Source organism: Chroicocephalus ridibundus, chromosome 2 (genome assembly GCF_963924245.1).
Source record: "Chroicocephalus ridibundus chromosome 2, bChrRid1.1, whole genome shotgun sequence".
NCBI lineage: Eukaryota > Metazoa > Chordata > Aves > Charadriiformes > Laridae > Chroicocephalus > Chroicocephalus ridibundus.
Genome location: NC_086285.1, coordinates 159,213,715 through 159,232,597, shown reverse-complemented (window position 1 = coordinate 159,232,597; position 18,883 = coordinate 159,213,715). Strand labels below are relative to the sequence as shown.

General features: G+C 39.0%; 1 protein-coding gene across 6 annotated transcripts in view; it reads left to right on the top strand.

Annotated features, from left to right (window-relative positions):
• Positions 1-18,883, top strand: part of ASAP1 (ArfGAP with SH3 domain, ankyrin repeat and PH domain 1) — a 194,275-nt gene that overhangs the window by 103,144 nt on the left and 72,248 nt on the right. For all 6 annotated transcript variants that reach the window (XM_063327541.1, XM_063327540.1, XM_063327537.1 and 3 more), the window contains 2 exons: positions 4,970-5,042; positions 15,865-16,010. In XM_063327541.1, the coding sequence (XP_063183611.1) occupies positions 4,970-5,042; positions 15,865-16,010 (219 nt within the window). The remainder of the gene's footprint in view (positions 1-4,969; positions 5,043-15,864; positions 16,011-18,883) is intronic.

Below are 18,883 nucleotides of genomic sequence, written 5' to 3'. Positions count from 1 at the left end.
TCCTCTGTGCAAGTGTGTGCCTCTAGGACGATGCTGATTTCTAGAAGGGCTAAATTTAGTATGTATACGAAACACTTTTGTGATCAGTAGTAGTAGTTTTACTTCAATCAAGAAAGGAAGATTTTTCTTTTTTTTTTACCGTACTCAGACCATGCTTTTCATATTTATTAGGAATAATAAAGTATTAAGCATGATCTCCAGTACATAGACTTTTACATACACACATATTAATATCTTCACACATACATGCACACAAATATTTACATATTTATACTAAATAAAAAGACACAAGGCTCTAAACAAACAATTTGTGGCCTATCTAAATGTGAGTTTCACAGTTTTTAGTACGCCATAGATACAGTGCAGAATCTAGCACTTTACACACTGCACAGTAGTGTAATTTCTGGTCTAAAATTTAGTAGCTATTAAAGCAGACCATGGCCCCAGAATAGAAACACCCTTTCTTGAGAAGAGATCAGGTTCTAGAGGGTTGAAGAGAGGTGAAAGCAGTGTCTGTGAACAACAGTGCGCGGCTCTGCCTCCTCCAGCAGAGAGGACAGTGGTGTGGGTTATGGGGTGTCAATGTACACGTTTTCTGCACCAGTACTGACTTGTGTGCTGTGTCATGCTGGTAAGAGTCTACCTGCAGCTACCTAGTGATCTACGTCAGTGAAATCCACTGGGAGGACTTGCCTTCCCTCCAACCCAAAATTAACTCGACTTTGTTTCCTCAGGTGAACAAGTTTCCACTTTTTCTATTGGTGTGAGTAGCTGGCAGTAAATGTACATCTTAAAGAGGGAAGGTGCTGTGAGAAATCTTGTCTCTGAATGTGAAATGGTGGCTCTAAGTACAACTTGCTATCAATGCGCTACACGCTGATGGGAGGTGAGCTAAATCCACAGTGCTTGAAAGGAGCCCCTGGTTTTCACGGAGCTGAGGTCACCACAGCAGCTCCTGAACTGGATCTCCATGTAGCCAACATGAGTGCTCTGGAATGACGGAGGAGGAGAGACGCTGCTATCTTCAGTAGTACAGATTTGAGCTAGGTTGGTGGTTTGAAATTGCAGGCTAAGTTCAAAGTAGCTAAATTTTAGCAGAAAGATTAAGTCTGGGGTGACTGTCTGGGGTGTTCCAAACTGGTTAGTTCATAGACTTATAGAGTGGTTCGGGTTAGAAGGGACCTTCAAGACCATTTAGGTCCAACCTCCCTGCCATGGGCAGGGACACCTCCCACTAGACCAGGTTGCTCAAAGTTAGAGCAGGTTGCTGTAGTTAGAAGAGCTCATTTTCAGTGATCATGAGCTTTTCGTCTTGAGCATAAGCTTCAATATAAGGGAACGCAGGAAGATGAAACCTTGACAGGGTGGATGTCAAGACATCATGCATAGCAAATCTGCTGAGTATGAATAGCAAGGAGCTTTCCTTGTTTAATTTTATATAAGTGGATTAAACATGGTATTTTTTTTCTTTATTTCTTCACTAATAAGTCTCAGGGTTTTTTGTGAACACTCATTTTTCATTATTTTGAATAAAGATGGAGCTTGTCTCCAATATGACCGTTTTCAAGAAAAAAAAGCTTTGTTCAGCTAAGGAGGTGGCAAATCTGTGTTGCAGGTACCTTTAATAAATTATCTCTCTCTTCAGAATGCATAAGAGGGTAAAAAAATGTTCTCCCACGGAAGTTAGAAAGGCCTCCTGGGAGGTGGTGTCACAGAAATGAAGAAAGAACCATTTTCCAGAAATAGGTGCTGGTGAGGAAGAGTTTAGTAGGTAGAAAGGTAGGAAGGAACGCATCTGAATACCTAGAGATTGTCACAGAGGCTCCATGGTTCTCCAGGGCGTTGTAGTTTTCAATAATATAAATGTATGTCACTTTTACTGGAAGATCAGATTTTGTGTTTTCGAAGATTGGGAGTAAAAAGACTTGGTACTCTCAAGGCTGGAAAATAAAAGTAACACATACTGCAAAAGCATGTTTTCACCTAACTGGGGAAAGCAAGGCTGCTCCTTTCTAGTTTAACATACTTAAAACATCACTCTGGAATCATGATTGAATTGAGCGTAGAGTGCAGCGTACTTCCTTTGTGGCAGAGTGCAGCAAAAAATTATTAGTGGAAAACATTCAAGAATAATGTAATCTATTGGGAAACAGACTACCTACAGTCATGTAAAATAACCAACCAACCAACCAACCAAAAAAACCAACTCACCCAAAACTACTCAAAAAACCCCAGATAGCAGTTTTTGTATACCTAGAGTCCTACATGGGACTGGGTTCACGCTGCAGGAGGCATTTTGCACTCTGCCTTGGTATATGGATATAAGTGTGCATGGATTTGTTCTATTTAGAGAGTTTTGGCCTAAGAAGAACTAGTTCACGTAAAGATCATATTTGCAAATATAAAAATACAAAATTGACCTGTGATGTCGTTCTGACTTAGATCACTGTCTCCTTCAGGCAGTGGATGTCATCTCTGTATATTGCTTTGCTCAGTGACTGCTCTCTCAAAATAATGGCTGTTCCCTTCCCTCCTGCTCCCATATTAGTGATTAAATTTAATTCTATATCAAATCCAATTTGGAAGATTTTCCTAGTCTATTAGTCCCAGTCGTCTAGATTGATATCTTTAGGAACAAGTACCATCTTTCTTGGAGTTTTTGTATTTGCTTTCTCCTCCTGAGTCTCTAGTTCGCTTCAAAATTAGAATTTAGTACAAAGTTTCATCTCCGAATCTCATCAACGTTAACTGTCGACTTTTTTTCCAAAATATTGGCTTCAGATTCTTGTACTGTTCTGTGCTCAAGCTCTTAGTAGACAAGTGAATCATTATATTTTTCTGGTCATTGAAGATGGAGGGAACTTCAGTAGAAATGTCTAACAACTGTCTGGCATAGCATGCAGGCAGAAGCAAAAGCTTTTGACAGTGTTTCCAAAGGAATCTAAGAGAAATCACCTGCTGTGCACTGTCTTGAAAAAGATCACAGAGTTCTTAATATTTTATTAAATTTAAAAATTCCAGCTCTTTCTGACAAAATGAAAGTCAAGTAAAATCCACTATTTTACTGGGGAGGAAAAGAAATAATGATGTTTACAGTTCTGAATATTTGAATGCATTGTTCTGCTGCAAATGAAAAACTAGACGTAAATAGCATTAGAGAGCCCTTATATAAATATTGTGGTTCCAAATTTTCTGGTTTTAGCTGCCACAGAAGTGGTTCTGAGGTTGGACAATACGGTAGTTTTTCATTAAAGAACAGAAACACTACATTTTCTTTTTGTTCCAGACGTTCATGTGCTGTTCAACTGTAATATTTTGCTTGGTTAAAGTTGTGCCACTCCGAAGTAGAGCTATTACACATTAATTGGTTTCCCTCTATACGGGTTCCTACTGTAAGTGCGCATACCCCAAAACACTCTGCGTTTTGAACTCACCTAGGAGCAGTACCCTCATGTAGGTCTGTCTCCAGTGCTTAACGCTCTAGTCGATCTGGCGCTCCTGCTGTGGTCATCTGGAGCTTCTTAGTGCCCGGTGTCATCTACTTCGGTCATCTCAGCTTTGACAGTGAAAGTTCTACTTATTGGTTAAGTTTTTACTCATAGTGTTGCTGGTGATGACCCTCTCTGATGAGGTACAACCCCGCTGTAGGAGTAGCTGCCATCCTGCCTCGGTCTGCCACTCTTCAGATACCTGGAGCTCCAGGCTTTAAGCTGTTTGGATACTATGGCTACCCAAGGCTCTCTAAAACATGAACTTTTTGCCTACAACAGCAAACAGGCTCTGTTGGGCTGCTATCCTGATGGTAATTCCGAGTACAAGTTCTCCAGTCTTCAGTGATTTGAATGTGGATATGATATAGCAAACACTGCCAGCTTCATTAAAGCTTGAGATTATTGATCTAACGTTACTTATGTGATGGGAAATTGCCTGTGATCTAAATTGGGAAAAAATCCAGGAAATAATTTAAACATTTCTGTGTACGTTCTCTATGGTTAGCAGGAAATTGTGTACAACATGTTAAGTATGCAGAATATCAAAAACTCATGCTGAAGTGCTATTAACTGGATCACTGTGCACAGTACCAGTGTGGGGCTTGTAAGGTTCTTAATTCCACAAGTGTAGACGAATGTTTACTCTGATTTTATTTTTTTTTGCTTTATCATAATAGTTCTTTCTCATGTTAATTTGATTCCTTACATCAGATTGCAAGTGGGTAGGGAGAAGTTATGTTGCGTAAAAAAGAACTTACCTAGAAATCTAATCCTGAATTCACCATTACAATTACTTAATAATGTTTTCTGGATTTTTAAACTACTGCAGAAAATTTGAAATTCAGAAAGATGGAAGCCCAAAAATGCATATTTGACTATTATTATTATAAATATTTCTTTCGGTCACATTCTGTTGCATAAAATCAGACCTTAGTCCTTTTCTTTTGATTTGCTACTTTTCATCTTCTGTATTTGTAAAATTCTGTTGTGGAGTTTGGGGCAAGAGGTTGGTGTGATAATCTGTGTCTATAGGAGGAAGACTACTACTGTGGGAAAACCATAGAAGTTAACAAGCAGTTTAGTTGTAGTAGAAATTATAGGGCTATAGTAGAAGCATCTACTTAACTATTTCTTGGGATTTTTTTGGTTTTGGGTTTTTTTTGTGTTTTTTTTTTTTTCCAAAATATATTATTACATTTTGAATAAGTGCTTTGTCCCTTAAAAAAACTAAAATAGTGTTTTTCTTTTATCACTGTCACTGCTGCTCTGCTCTGCCTTCTGAGCATTTTCAGCTCAGTTCTTTTAATTCATCTTGAAGGGGTTGAATGACCTCAGACCTTCCTGCAGGCTGAATATGTTGTATCTGCAGTTTTTCGCAGCTTGCGAAACTACTGATTTTGTAATTTCTTTTAAAATGTTATAGTGTATTCTGTTGAACAATGAAGTAAATATTTAAAATTTATTTGTTGTTATTGTAGGCATTGGATCAAGACAGAACTGCACTACAGAAGGTGAAAAAATCTGTGAAAGCAATATATAATTCGGGGCAAGGTAAGACATTGTTTTCAATTTTACATGAGAATCTAAGCATTTGATTTCAAGTTTGAGAAATGTCTTGCAATTTATCCCTTTGAAGTGTATACCATAAGAGATGCTTATCTGTGTAAGAGTTTGAATTCAAAAATTTTCTTTCTTTGCTTCTGATTATACATCAAATGAATGTGTTCTCCAGTTTACACTCTCATAATCCTTCTCAAAGGCCTCTATGAGAATTCCCATGGATAAATTTTCCTCCTGTCATAACATTTCAAGCAGTTACCTTCAACTGTTCAATCTAGGCAATGTCCTACATTGAATTTATGGGGTGCACTTCTTAGTGAAACAAGGATGAGAACTCGTTAAAAAATTTTGAAAATAAATAAATAAAAAGAATTATCTACAGATAGATGAGTTTCTTGCTTCAGCACTTGGCTCGCCCCTCATTATTTTGCTTGTTTGAAGACACAGTTGATGTTTTACTGAAGCTGTAGTGATAACTTTGATGGGAGGATAGGTGGCTGGAATATGAATTGATAATCTTTTTGAGTTCAATAACAAATGATGATCAAACACAGACCAATGTATAAATTCGGTTTTAAGAATGGTATGAAGTATACCTGGCTTCTACCTCTGTTTCTCTCAAAGTCTAAAAGCTGTGCCAAAGGCAGATACGGTAGGAGAGCTGTACACTTTCCAGTAACCATCTAGTTGTAAATACTGGGGTTTTGAAAACACCCGTTCCTATTCCCCACCAGTAATAATCAGTTTAGCAAATATTTTCCTTATGCAGAGCAGCTTCTGAGTGGCTGTTTCTGTGTTGTTTTGGGATGGTGCGTGCTGTCCCATGAACTCGTGTTTATGGAAGTATGTGGGGGTTTTTTACTGTTTTGTAGATTCTGAACCTTTCACTAATATTGTTGCTGTACTAGCACCATGTTTTAATTAACTTTTCTGTAACTTCAGTTGGTGAATGTTTTCCAAATAGACTGTGAAGCCTGATACGAAGTGAGAATAGTGTTTGGTGCATGTGTGTTTAGTTTCATGCTTTCAAAAGTATTCAGAGGCTCCAAACAGCTTTTCCATTTGGAAGTACCTACTTACTCAATTTCAAAACTGATGAAAAATGTAGAACACATGAAAGGTGTTCTGCCTGTTTTGAAATATGTAAGTTATGCTAGAGATTTTAGCTATCATTTGATTTAAGTCTTCTTATTAAAATAATATTGTTTTCAATGCCTGTAAGTAGGCCATACTATATCATGAACTAGTCACATTGAGTAAAAGCAATAGATGGTTCATTAGCAATTTTAATTGTCTGCCTCTGTGCTTACAAAGGACCGGAGATAGCTAGGTAGATGTTTTTCTCTTTTTCCTTTTTTTTCCTTTTCTGAAAAAGTCTTGTTTCAAAGGTACAAGTTATTACAAGCTCTTTTGGATAAAGAAAGCACTAGACATAGTACTCTAGCTCCCTCTTCAGAATGCTGCTGTCATAGGCCACAGGATAATTTGAAAAGGTGCAAACAGGAGGCAATTCATGCAGTAATTGATAAACATAAACTAGGGTTAGTAAGAGCAAGACAAAAAGCATGTGTTACACGTGTGAAACCTCGTAGAAATAAATATAAAAAGAAAGTGATTGAATTAAAACTTAAACTCGTTTTGCCTGCTTGGACAAAGAGAATTGCTAAGCCAGCTATTTTCTTATGCTTCAGTGATGAAAGTGGATTTCGTTGATGTTTAACTTAGATGCTTAACTTGGATGTAAAAACCAGCTGTAAAATGCATTGTTCTTTACCAATTCAAGCAAGAGTTAGGTGACTATTTTTGTTTTTCAAAAGAAAGCCTCTTAACTACAGTTTGAGAACTCAAAATTGGAATTTTGTTTTACAAACTTAACTGTTTGCTAGAAGGTGAGACCATATTTAAAGTCTTAGAGTAGGAAATGTTTTTTAAAGCTCCCCTGCTTCATAATATTCTTCGAGAACTCTAGCTGGACTGGTGAGAATTGATTATTCAGGGAAAATGGAAATGCTCTCTTCAGTTCAGTAATCCAATTCATACTCTACCAAAAGTCATAGCTAGGATTTTTTTGGGTTGTATTGGTGGTTTTTTTTTTTGTTTTGTTTTGTTTTTTGCCTGAAGTAACATTTGAACAGTGACATTCACACAATGCAATGTCTCATACACAATTCTTCAGAAAGCCTTAGCCCTCTGGTGTGTTGGTTTGTTCCTCTTAATTGCTGAATTCTGAACCACAAGGGACTCTCTTCTGTTACGAAGAGAGCTTAAATGTCACCCAAATACTTTTTGCTCTTTGTGCACGTCCTTCACCCATTTGTCATGTTCAGGTTTAGATCTACTGCTGTGAAAATTAAAGAATACCAGCACAGAAATGTGGAAATCCCTTAGAAAGGTCCTGTTCCTTTTTCCCTGTCTAAAAGTACAGTTTGGGAAAGTACTGTTTATGAAAACCAGTGAGATGTACAAATTTATACCTCTTTCTCACCACTTCTCCTTATAGAATTATAGAACAGTTTGGGTTGGAAGGAACCTTAAAAATCATCCAGTTCCAACCCCCCTGCCATGGGCAGGGACACCTCCCACGAGACCAGGCTGCTCAAAGCCCCATCCAGCCTGGCATTGAACACCCCCAGGGATGGGGCATCCACAGCTTCTCTGGGCAACCTGTGCCAGTGTCTCGCCACCCTCAGAGTGAAAAATTTCTTCCTGATACCTAATCTAAATCTACCCTCTTCCAGTTTGAAGTCGTTACCCCTCTCGTCCTATCACTACATGTCCTTGTAAAAAGTCCCTCTTTTATCTTATCGGGTTTGCTGTTTATTTCTGGCATGATAGATTGGATCTGTAACTAGGAACCCATCTTACATGAATGGTGCTTGAACTTAATGGAGAATCTGTTCTGACTAGCTTTCAGATAACATTTGGATTGAATTGTAACAGCAGTAGATTGCACAATTAGTTTTGTTGTAGATTTTTCAATAGCTCTTTTTTATTAGTTCCCAAATATAGTCAAAAGAATTTACACAATAGAGAATAAAAACATAAAATCCATGCAAGACTAAAGGTACTGAGACGGACCAGCGGTTCATGGTCTCCCGCAGTGATCAACAGCAGATGCTTGAAAAAATAGAAAAATGGTGCAAGATGGAGTGATTTTTTTTTTTTTTTTTTTTTTTTTTTTTAACACTCTCCCAGCTCACAATGGTATGAAGGCCGTGAATTACCCGAGTCAGGACTGATATCATGATACTTGAGTGAGCTGTCATGGCAAGTGCAGGGCAGCCAAGGGATCAGGGCCAGCCAGCATGGGTTTAGGAAGAGGAGGTCCTGCTTAACCAACCTGATCTCTTTCTATGACCACGTGACCCACCTTCTGGATGCGGGGAAGGCTGTGGACGTTGTCTATCTGGACTTTGGGAAGGCCTTTGACACCGTCCCCACAGCATTCTCCTGGAGAAGCTGGCGAATCATGGCATAGACAAGTGTACTCTTCGCTGGGTTAAAAACTGGCTGGATGGCCGTGCCCAGAGAGTTGTGATTAATGGGGTGAAATACTCTTGGCGGCCGGTCACCAGTGGTGTCCCTCAGGGCTCAGTTTTGGGGCCAGTTTTGCTTAATATCTTTATTGATGATGTGGATGAGGGGATTGAGTGCACCCTCAGTAAGTTTGCAGACAACACCAAACTAGGTGGGAGTGTTGATCTGCTTGAGGGTAGGAAGGCTCTCCAGAGGGACCTGGACAGGCTGGATCGATGGGCCAAAGCCAACTGTATGAGGTTTAATAAGGCCAAGTGCCGGGTCCTGCATTTTGTTCACAACAATCCCAAGCAACGCTACAGGCTTGGGGAAGAGTGGCTGGAAAGCTGCCCGGCAGAAAAAGACCTGGGGGGGTGCTGGTGGATGGCCAGCTTAACATGAGCCAGCAGGGTGCCCAGGTGGCCAAGAAGGCCAACAGCATTCTGGCTTATATCAGGAATAGCGTGGCCAGCAGGAGCAGGGAAGTGATCGTGCCTCTGTACTCGGCACTGGTGAGGCCTCACCTCGAGTGCTGTGTTCAGTTCTGGGCCCCGCTGTACAAGAGGGACATGGAAGTGCTGGAGCGTGTCCAGAGGAGAGCTACCAGGCTGGTGAGGGGTCTGGAGACCAGGGCATATGAGGAGAGGCTGAGGGAGCTGGGCATGTTTAGCTTGGAGAAGAGGAGGCTGAGGGGAGACCTCATTGCCCTCTACAACTACCTGAAAGGAGGTTGGAGAGAGGTGGGTGTTGGCCTCTTCTCCCAGGTGAATAATGACAGGACCAGAGGAAATGGTCTGAAGTTGCGGCAGGGGAGGTTTAGATTAGATATTAGGAGGAATGACTTTACTGAAAGAGTGGTCAGGCACTGGAACAGCCTGCCCAGGGAGGTGGTTGAGTCACCATCCCTAGAGGTATTTAAGAAATGTGTAGATTTGTCACTTCAGGGCATGCTCTAGTGACAGAGATTGTAGGGTTTTTTTGTGTGTGTATGGTTGGACTTGATCTCAAAGGTCCTTTCCAACCATGAAGATTCTATGATTCTATACTTGATACTCTTTAACAGGCTTTTACAAGTCATTTTGTGTAAGGAATTTAAATTCATGTATCTTTATCATTCATAGTCTTGCATCAATCTAGTGAAACCTACCCTTGCTCCCTTTTGAAGTTGTCCCGTACGTTCTCTTCAGGCCTCAGCTCCCCTAAGAAGGAGACTGGCCCTGTCCATGTCCCAAAGCATTGGCCTCAAGCCCCCCAGAATGACTCGTCTGAGGTGAAATTGAGGGACTTCTGCATGTTCTGGGGCACAAGAGTTTGTAGGGGGCTTTCAAGTCCCAAAGCTTGCTAGAGTAGTGTTGGAGGACTTTTCGGTGGATGAATCCAAACTTGATTCAGTGTCATCCATTCTACTGTTGAAATACGTTTCCGGATTGTTTCCACAATCACCCACAATATCCCTCTTCTGAACTCAGCAGCGCTAGGGGGTTTTGGGGTGTGTTTTTTTTAGTTGTTTTTTTACAAAAGCTGTTGCATACATTTAATCATCCTTACTTGTTTTCTCCAAAATGGCAGCATAGACTTTCTTTATTAAAAATGGAAGGAGTGGATTTTAGGCAACAAGGACAGGAACTGCACACAAAATTAAGGGTTTAACCACACTATGGCAATGTTTTTATGTTGCTCTGTTTCTTAGTTAATTATTTCTGATGTTCAGCTTTGGTTTGCTTGGTACTGAATGTCAAGGTGATATAACTCCAAAACCTTTCTTTATAACGGCTAAACAATAAACTCTTAAAGTGAGGAGTGTTTTCCCTTGTATGTTATGCTGTCTAATGCACGGTTTCATCCATTGACCATTCAACGTGGGGTTCCACATCTTCACTTGGGAGCTACCCAGATGCGGGCGTCTTGCCGTAGACTCTGTGCACAAATGATGGATGTACCTAGAGACTTCCAGGGTGAGGTACATCTGACTTCCTCTGCGCTTGCATTAGGATGAGCTGAGCTGTAACTTTTCCTATGCTGAATGTAAGAAGGAGGGTAGACCCCAAGCTCCAGTATCTCTAACTTTGTTGTAGAAGTCTGTGTTCGGGCAGATTAAGCTCGCTTTAGGAGTCAGCCTTTGGTTCTGTTGCCCTGAATACAGTAATGTATGGAAAAGCAGAACAGAGTTTATCACTATGAATCTTATTAACTAACTCATTTATGTGTTGTTAAACGACGTGGGCCTTATCGCTGCTTCATACAGGACTTCATTGGTGACCTCCCTTTGTTGAGAAAATGAACTCTTTCTTCTTTCCTTTCCCCACCACATCTTTTTGACCTCTTTCCTCTGTGTGAGGCTCATCCCTCTTACTTTGCTTAGTTCCTTTTTAGTGTTTTGGTGAGCGACAGACCTTCTCAGAAATCCAAACAGATCATTTAATGTGGATTTCCTCCCCCGACATGTTTGTTCATTCCCTGGGGGGCGAGTTTTTTGACATTAAAATTTATTTTTATAAAACCTGTGTTTTGTATAAAACAAGACGTTCGGCATTTTGTATCTATCCGCATGCCCACTAGTTTTGTTCTGCACTGTGTTTTCTACAAATTGCCAGAGCAGTATATAAGCATTACTGCTTTAGTGGTGCATACTTGAATTCTTAGTTCTCTCTGGAGCTCTTACTTAAAATAGCTATTACATTTGCTTCTGATTCTTCCTGTAGTATTGAGGCTGTTATAAATAAGAGCCTTTACTCTACAACTATATAGTTTGCCTATTTTATTCTTATGTACATGGGTCTAAGCGATGTGCCGTTGCTCATTTTATCAGCTTTTATGAATCCTACTGTTAGCGCTTAGATTTGGTATAAACCCTCTGAAGCAAAATTTAAAGAAAATTATTCCATGAGAACGTCTTCAAGCCCATCAGCGATGAACACCGACACAAACAGAAGTCATTTACCTTTCTGGGATGGCTTATCTCTCAGTGCTCTTTTACCGTGATGATCTAGAGAGCCTTGCAGACTCGCTGAGATGCTCGTTGCTCTGGACATCTTTGAAAGAGGTTTTTATTACTGTTCCCTTTAGCAATCTCAGTCCAGGAGGCATTATTGTTATCAAGTCCAGATAAGAATATGGTAGTCAAATATTTTTTTCTTTTCTATTATTTTTCCTTAGATTTCAGCTTTGTGAAGGATGAAATGAGAAGGGATGCTTTCTTATTTCAAATAACTTCTTTTGCCATCCTTTTTAACCTTGCCAGCTTTCTTGCTGTTTCTGAAGTCTTTCTGAGTCTTTTTTTGTGTGTATGTTTTTCCATTCATAGATGCAGCTTGGCTCTGACCTTGGTTATTTTTCCTCTGGCTACCCCTGGAACAGAGCCGTTTTATAAGTGCAACATAAAAACAGTTTCAAGTTGATCAGGATTATGAACGTGATTCTTTTTTTTTTTTTTCTTTTTTTTTTGTGAACCTTACTGGATATGCAGAAGTAATTCTTAGTAATTTAGACATTCTTCATGTTTCTTTGGGTGTAATTAAAGTATAATCAGTGTCAGGAAAGTATTGTTTGTGCATTTTTCTTCTATAAACTATTTAACTTTTTTTTTCCTTTTTATGTTCTTCAGTGTTTGCACGGTAATATATCTGAACAAAACTGCTTTAGACAAAGGAAATTTAAGGCTTTAATTTTAGTGATGTGTTTTCTATTTCCAGTATATAAAGGCTGTTCTTTAACCTCTCTTCACAGTATTTGTTCCTCAATTTCCTTACTTAATATGCACAAGTAGACATGAATTTCACCGAGTTCGGAAGCATATGCTAAAATTCTGGTAACTTTTGAATGGTAAAGAAACTTAGTACTTGATGCATGTTGCAGGTTTCAATGGAAGAGTACAAATTCTTTCTATGCCTTGGGAATCGGATTTCAGTCTTCTATCTTTGTTCTGGGAAAAGTTACTACAAGGTGACTTTAGGCACAGACAAGTTCAGGTGAACTTCAGTCCTGGGGCAGCAGAACGAGGTGGGATTCAGCCCTGGGAGTCCTGAAGCCTGAACCTCGGCAGCGCTCGGGGCTCAGAGTGAGCAGGCTCCCTGCTTCTGGGGAGAAGCAGAAGGCTGCTGTAAGCTGCTGTGGCCGTTCTTCCTTCCTCAGCTGCTTGGATCTGCATTTTCAGATGGGTTTGTATTATTCCCTCTTAACACATAATCCTCAATATACACGTTACAGCGCACAAGTAAGGGATGCCACAACATTATTGTGCACTTGACCCTACCAGGGTTTTCTCAAAACAAGGGTAAACTCAGTGCTGAGTGTGTCCGAGTTGAAGGTGTGGATTGTGGAGAAGAGATGATGTGTATCTTTCAGCTTGGAAAATACCACTGCTCTATCCAGTCCAGTATGTTGCTTTATACCGCATCTGCCATTCTGTAGTGAGGTCCTCAGCATGGGCTCAGGTACCGGCCGCTTTGACAGATCCCATCGGGGAAGGGATGATTAATGAGGCCCCTTTCCCTGCCCAGAGCCGCTTTAGCTGCCTTTATCAGTGCATGCAAAGCCCGTCCTCAGTTGTCCGTGATTCTGGCACCGCTCAGGGAGCTGCTGTGGGAGGAGGATGTCTGGCTGGGGAAACTGCTCTATTTTCATCGCAGCCCAGAGCTTTGTTTATGATATTGAGAAGGCAGGAGCCAGTTCTAGAAGGCAAACATTATCCTTTGTCTGTACTGCTGTCAGTGTTCGTGTCTTGCTCTCTAGGGTTATTAAAGTCCTTCCTACAGTATTTGTATCTAGGGAAGTAAACATCAAGTCATGCGTGTTATAGCTTTCTTTATGCAAAGGAAATTTTATTAGGACGCTGGGAAGTCATTTCTGTGTTTGCATGAGGCATCTACAGGGAGATTAAAGCGTGTTCTTTGCTCTAAGCACGTTAGTTTTCGTATGTTGCATTTTAGCATAGGCTACATTGCAGATTTAATTGTACATTGCAGATTTAATTTTTCATCTATGTGCCTTTAAAGTCAAGTAGGGAACTCCCTTACCTCTTCCACAGAAAATATTTCTTCTCCTTGTGTTGATACTTACGTAAAAATTGAAATTTTATTATTCTCGCACAGTACTTGAATTTTATGTGTATATGTGTGGTAATTACAGAAGTATTCCTTTTACATCATAATCAAACCCTTGTGTCTAGATTTAGGTGATTTGCAATCTGGGATTCTTGAGAATTTCCTATATATTGTTCTAGGACAATGATCTGCTTCCTGTTTCCTCTTTCTAACCGGGAATGTCTTTTGCCTTTCCACAGATAGAGGAAACTCTCTTCTTCAGCACTCTTTACGAAAGTCTCTTTACAAAACTATTTTTAAAAATGCTCTATGAAACAACAAAGCACTTAAAATGCTAGGAAATATGGTGGGATTAGCAGAGCTTCACTGGCAAGGACAGGGGTTCCATGATCTATCAGATTTCTTTCCGACTTTGTTCCATTATCCTTCCTTTTCCTTCAGAACAGTAAGGTACGTTTGAGCTTTATTAGCTCAGGACTGCATAAGCCAGAGCTCCTTCTTAGATAAAGTCATCTGTGTATGTTTATGCAACAGTTTTTACATCAAAACAAAATGCATATTTTGTTCCTAGATAGTGGTTTCCTTGGTTTTAATGCTAAGCTATTTGATTAAAACAGTATGCTTTTGAAACAGTTTTACTCTTATTAAAAACATACTGTTTGAGTTACAGCTCTGTAATAACATATGATTAAATATTTGGCATTTTGAAAACCTCAGTGTTAATGTCTGATTTTGGAATGTAACTTGTCTGATGTGTGGGGTTTGCAGTTTGTTTTTGGTAAATGAGCAGTGTGACTTTCTTTTGTGTCTTCTAATAGGTTTTCACTTTTTTTTTTTTTTCTTGGAGCTTTAGTGCACCGTCGTTTTGAGTACCCCTAATACCTTAGAAGTGTTATTGTTTAACTCTTCATCACCTCTTAGTTAATGTCAGAGTAGATTCATGCACTGTGGGACGTTATCCACAAGCCTTGTTTGAAATGTGTGTCTTACGTCTTGTCTCTTCTCCTCTTCTTCTTCTTCTTCTCCTCTTCTTCTTCTTCTTCTCCTCTTCTTCTTCTCCTCTTCTTCTTCTCCTCTTCTTCTTCTCCTCTTCTTCTTCTCCTCTTCTTCTTCTCCTCTTCTTCTTCTCCTCTTCTTCTCTTCAGTTTTCTTCCCTGCCTCCCCCTTGTAATTCAAATGCTCTCAGGCAATATGACAACTTAAAAAATAGAAAGCTTGCAGGTCTTGTGGGGAAAAACATGGTACCTATTGGCAACTATTCTCTCTTTTTCCCTCCTTTCATTGCACAGAACTTGTTCTAGCCGGAATAGCTCTGTGGTTTTGCATTTGTGGCTTACAGAAAAAAAAACCATGGTATGAGTAGGAAACTCATTAAAATGAAATGTTGATTTAATTAATACCAGCAATATTTCTCTAAGAGCGATGGAGGTGATAAAGTGTGTCTCAAAGGGCTGTAGTGGCAAATTTTCTATTTAAAGATGCTATAATGGGAGTAACAACAACAACAACAAAAAAAAAAAGCAAACAGATGCCAGAAAGGAAAGTAATAAAAGCGGGAAAAACAGTTCAGGCACAATGGTCTGTAATTCAGAATTTCCTTCATCCTTGAGTTAAAGATTGTGCTGCTTGCACTGGCTTCAGTTTCATCTTCTTGGTTCTGCCCTCTCTGTATGTCCAGTTTGCTCTTACGTATATTGAAACAAGTCTTTGGCTATATGCCGATATACATTCCATTCCGGGGGGTAACTCAGTTTTACAAAGCAGGTAAAAAGAGAATCTTTGTAAGACATGTTTCTTCTTTTAAACTTGGGGTCAGATTCAGACTTGGTCTCGTTAGTTTTATACCTGATACTATTGACTTTATTTGTTCTGCAGAAGTGTCCTACATTGCAATAAAAAAAAAAAAAGTTTGCATTACAGGAGGCAATTATAAATTCCTATGTTGTTTCCAAAACATGTACTTATATTGTTTGATTTATCTTGTATTGATCTTATTACTTTATTAATAACTGCAGAGCTTTTTTCATTGATGTATTACAAATTCAAGTCTCTGACTTAAAAGAAGCATATGTATGTCTATTGCTAAATAGTTCTTTTTAATATTAAAATGATTGTAATTTTCAGTAAATGTATTAACTTGTGGCTTTTTTGAAAGTCCTGTTTGTGAGTTGGTTTGTCACTATATTGCAATACATAAAACAATAATTGACTGTCTACAGGAAAGAAACTTGCTGACTTTGAATTTTTCTTTGCAGATCATGTTCAAAACGAAGAAAACTATGCACAAGTACTAGATAAATTTGGAAGTAATTTTTTAAGTCGGGATAATCCAGATCTTGGCACAGCTTTTGTAAAATTTTCCACACTTACTAAAGAATTATCAACGCTGCTGAAGAACCTGGTGAGGAGTTTCAAACTTTCTTTTTTAGTTTTTCACAAAATAAGGTGCAATACAACAACTTCACGATTCTGATGACTGATGATAATTTTAGAGGTGCTTTCAGTTGTGGTTTGTTGTTTTTTTTAAAAACACAATAATTTCTGCAGAGATTATCTCTAAAAGGTGTTATTACAAACCCGCTGTGTTTGATTCTTAATTGGCAGTTAAGAAGAAAAATATAAATGTTCAGACATCACTTGAGGCATCATTCTCTAGTGATTGACAGTGTTATATATCTCTTCTTACGGACCTTAATTTTAAATCATTCCCTAACTTGAAGTCTTTCCCATTAAAAATCCAGTACCCTTAGTTATGGCTGTTTTGTCTCACCCCCAAAAGAGAAACTTTGACTTTTTGGAAGAAAAATAAGAATTTGAGGAGCGTGCTTAAAGGGTGGTAATAATTTATGAGGGTGGTTTAAAGGTTTGTCTCATTTAAAGTTCATCTTAGGCCTTTTACTTCAGAAAGTTTATGATAAAAAAGCAAATGTCTTTGAACACTGAAAGTAACAAAGCCACATTTCTTGTGAAATAATGTTTCATGGGTTTGATAGCTGCTGTATTCATAAAGTGATAGCTTGAATTTTATGTTTTTCTTACAGTTGGGTTTCTCTCCAAGCTTTATGGTCTGTAAAGTATAAGCAATATTACAGGGTTTCTTCCCTAGGGTCCCTAGTATGAGGACAACTGCTTTAGGTCACATTGAAGGTCCATGTAGCCAGTTCCCTGGCTTTGCCAGTTGCCCAAGAGTGAATCTTGAGGAAAGAGAGCAAACATATGGGGATAACTTCTGTGTTGGGGTCATGAAAACAGTCTTCAGCTCAGGGACGTTGGAGGCAGTATCTTTTGCTTTGTAGTCCTTGTTAAGTATTACTTCCATGCATTTGTCTAAGGATTTCTTGAATGTGTGCTGTGCTTGGCACAGAACAGGGTGGATTCCTTCGGAGCACTAAAATGAGCTGCTCTCTGAAATGTCAGTTCTATTTCTTTTGAACGCGATCCTTTCGTTTATTGTTCCCTGATTCCTGTATCCTACAAGAAATAAAATAATTTCCCTGGTTTTTGCAGTAATTTACAGATAGTGATTATTCCTCCTTTCCCTTCCTCTTGTTACTTTCCTAGCTGAATCTTAGTTATTCTCTAACTTGGATTGTCCTTGTTGGTCCTTTGTACCTTCTCTTAGTACTAGTGTACCCTTTTTGGAAATGAGGGGGGACAAATGTGAAGATGGTTCCATTTCTTATTCCCTTTTCTGAAGGCTGATTGCTTTATGATTACTGAGCATTGAGCCTGATGTTTTCAAAGGATTCTGTGTTGTAACTTCAAGGTATTTTTTCCTTGCACCATTTTTCTTGGTGATTGTTATTTCATAAGCATGATTCTGTACGCAGTTTTTTTCTCCTTACGCATCACTTTACATTTTTCAGTGTAATCTTCAATCTTTAATTTCATTCTCTCAGCGGTAAGTGTTACAAGGCTCTTATGCAACTTTTCATGCCTGGCTTTTGCTTTACTACCCAGAATAGCTTGGTATCAGCAGATGTTCTCACCTGACTCTCTGCGCTCCTCTGAGATTCGCTTATAAACATCTCAGCCTGCGCAGGCCCTAATGACCCTCAAAATGAGGTGTCACTTCTGACCTGTCATTCTTCGGCTGATTTCTGCCTTCTGCATCTTGCCTCTTCTTCATCACCTACTTACTCATCTAAGGATGATCTTACTTATTCCAATGAAGCTTGCTTTCTTTAAGAGCTTTGCTCCAGCCCAGTACCTGGATCATCCTTTGTTTATTTCAATGTTGGCGGTTTTAAAGACCAGTAGATACTTGAGGGACCTGCTTTCTTCTGTAAAGTCTTCCGTCATTCTGGTTGTTTTGGCCTCCTTTAATCTTAATTTAGCACACAATTTAAACTAAGTATTTTAAAATGTGTGTTACAAGTGCAGTTTGAGGGCAGTTTGGGACTAGCACTCAAGTTTGTTGGAAGCTTTCTGGACCACATCATTCCTTGCAGGGCTTCCACAGAAATTTTTAACTCCTTTCAACTAGCAAACAGGAAGTGGCGGACTATTTATTTATTTAAAGTAGTGCTGATCGAGAGGGAAAAGCTCTTTTAACTTAAGAATCCGCACTCATTCAAAACACCATTATACTATTTCAGCTAGGCTATGAAGCATTATCTATCTAAATTCTCGTTGACAGGATTTAAAATAGGCTATTCCCTAATTTACTTCATTCATCAGTCTCAAATAGGCACTGAGCTTACTTTACAGATGTTTCAGCATTCTAAAAACACTTACTTTTTACTTTCCTTCTCTCCAAGATAGATAATTCTGCTTTGTTGACCCATTGTTGTTGTTAAGCATCATTCCGATTAATAGAATTGCACTGAAAGAAAAAGATTTTTATAATATCAAAGTAGAAGTTGAGGTCCAGTGAAAAACCAGTTGAGACAAGGACTGTGTAATGTCGCTGATAAAGCCCCACAGTGAGTGCTGAGGCTTATGGTAATAAAACTAAGGGAAAAAATGGCAGTCGGTATTAAGATGAATCGCAAGCTTTTTTGTATATATAGAGAGAAGGTTGTCGCTGCCGTATTTAATAAATGTACAATAAAAGAATGAATGCTCTTTGAATGTGAAACTGAGCGTGTCAGTGTCTTTAAATTGATCTAGATGAGGTTTTGGAAGAACATTTGGAGCATTTGCAGATTACTTGGGTTTTTTTTGAAATTTTGCACAGTGCTTGGCTTTTCCAAATGTTTAAATCCAGTTTTTTTCCCATTTCCCTTTCCTGTAAATGTCCTTGGATAATCTTTGCGGGCAAATTATCTTCTG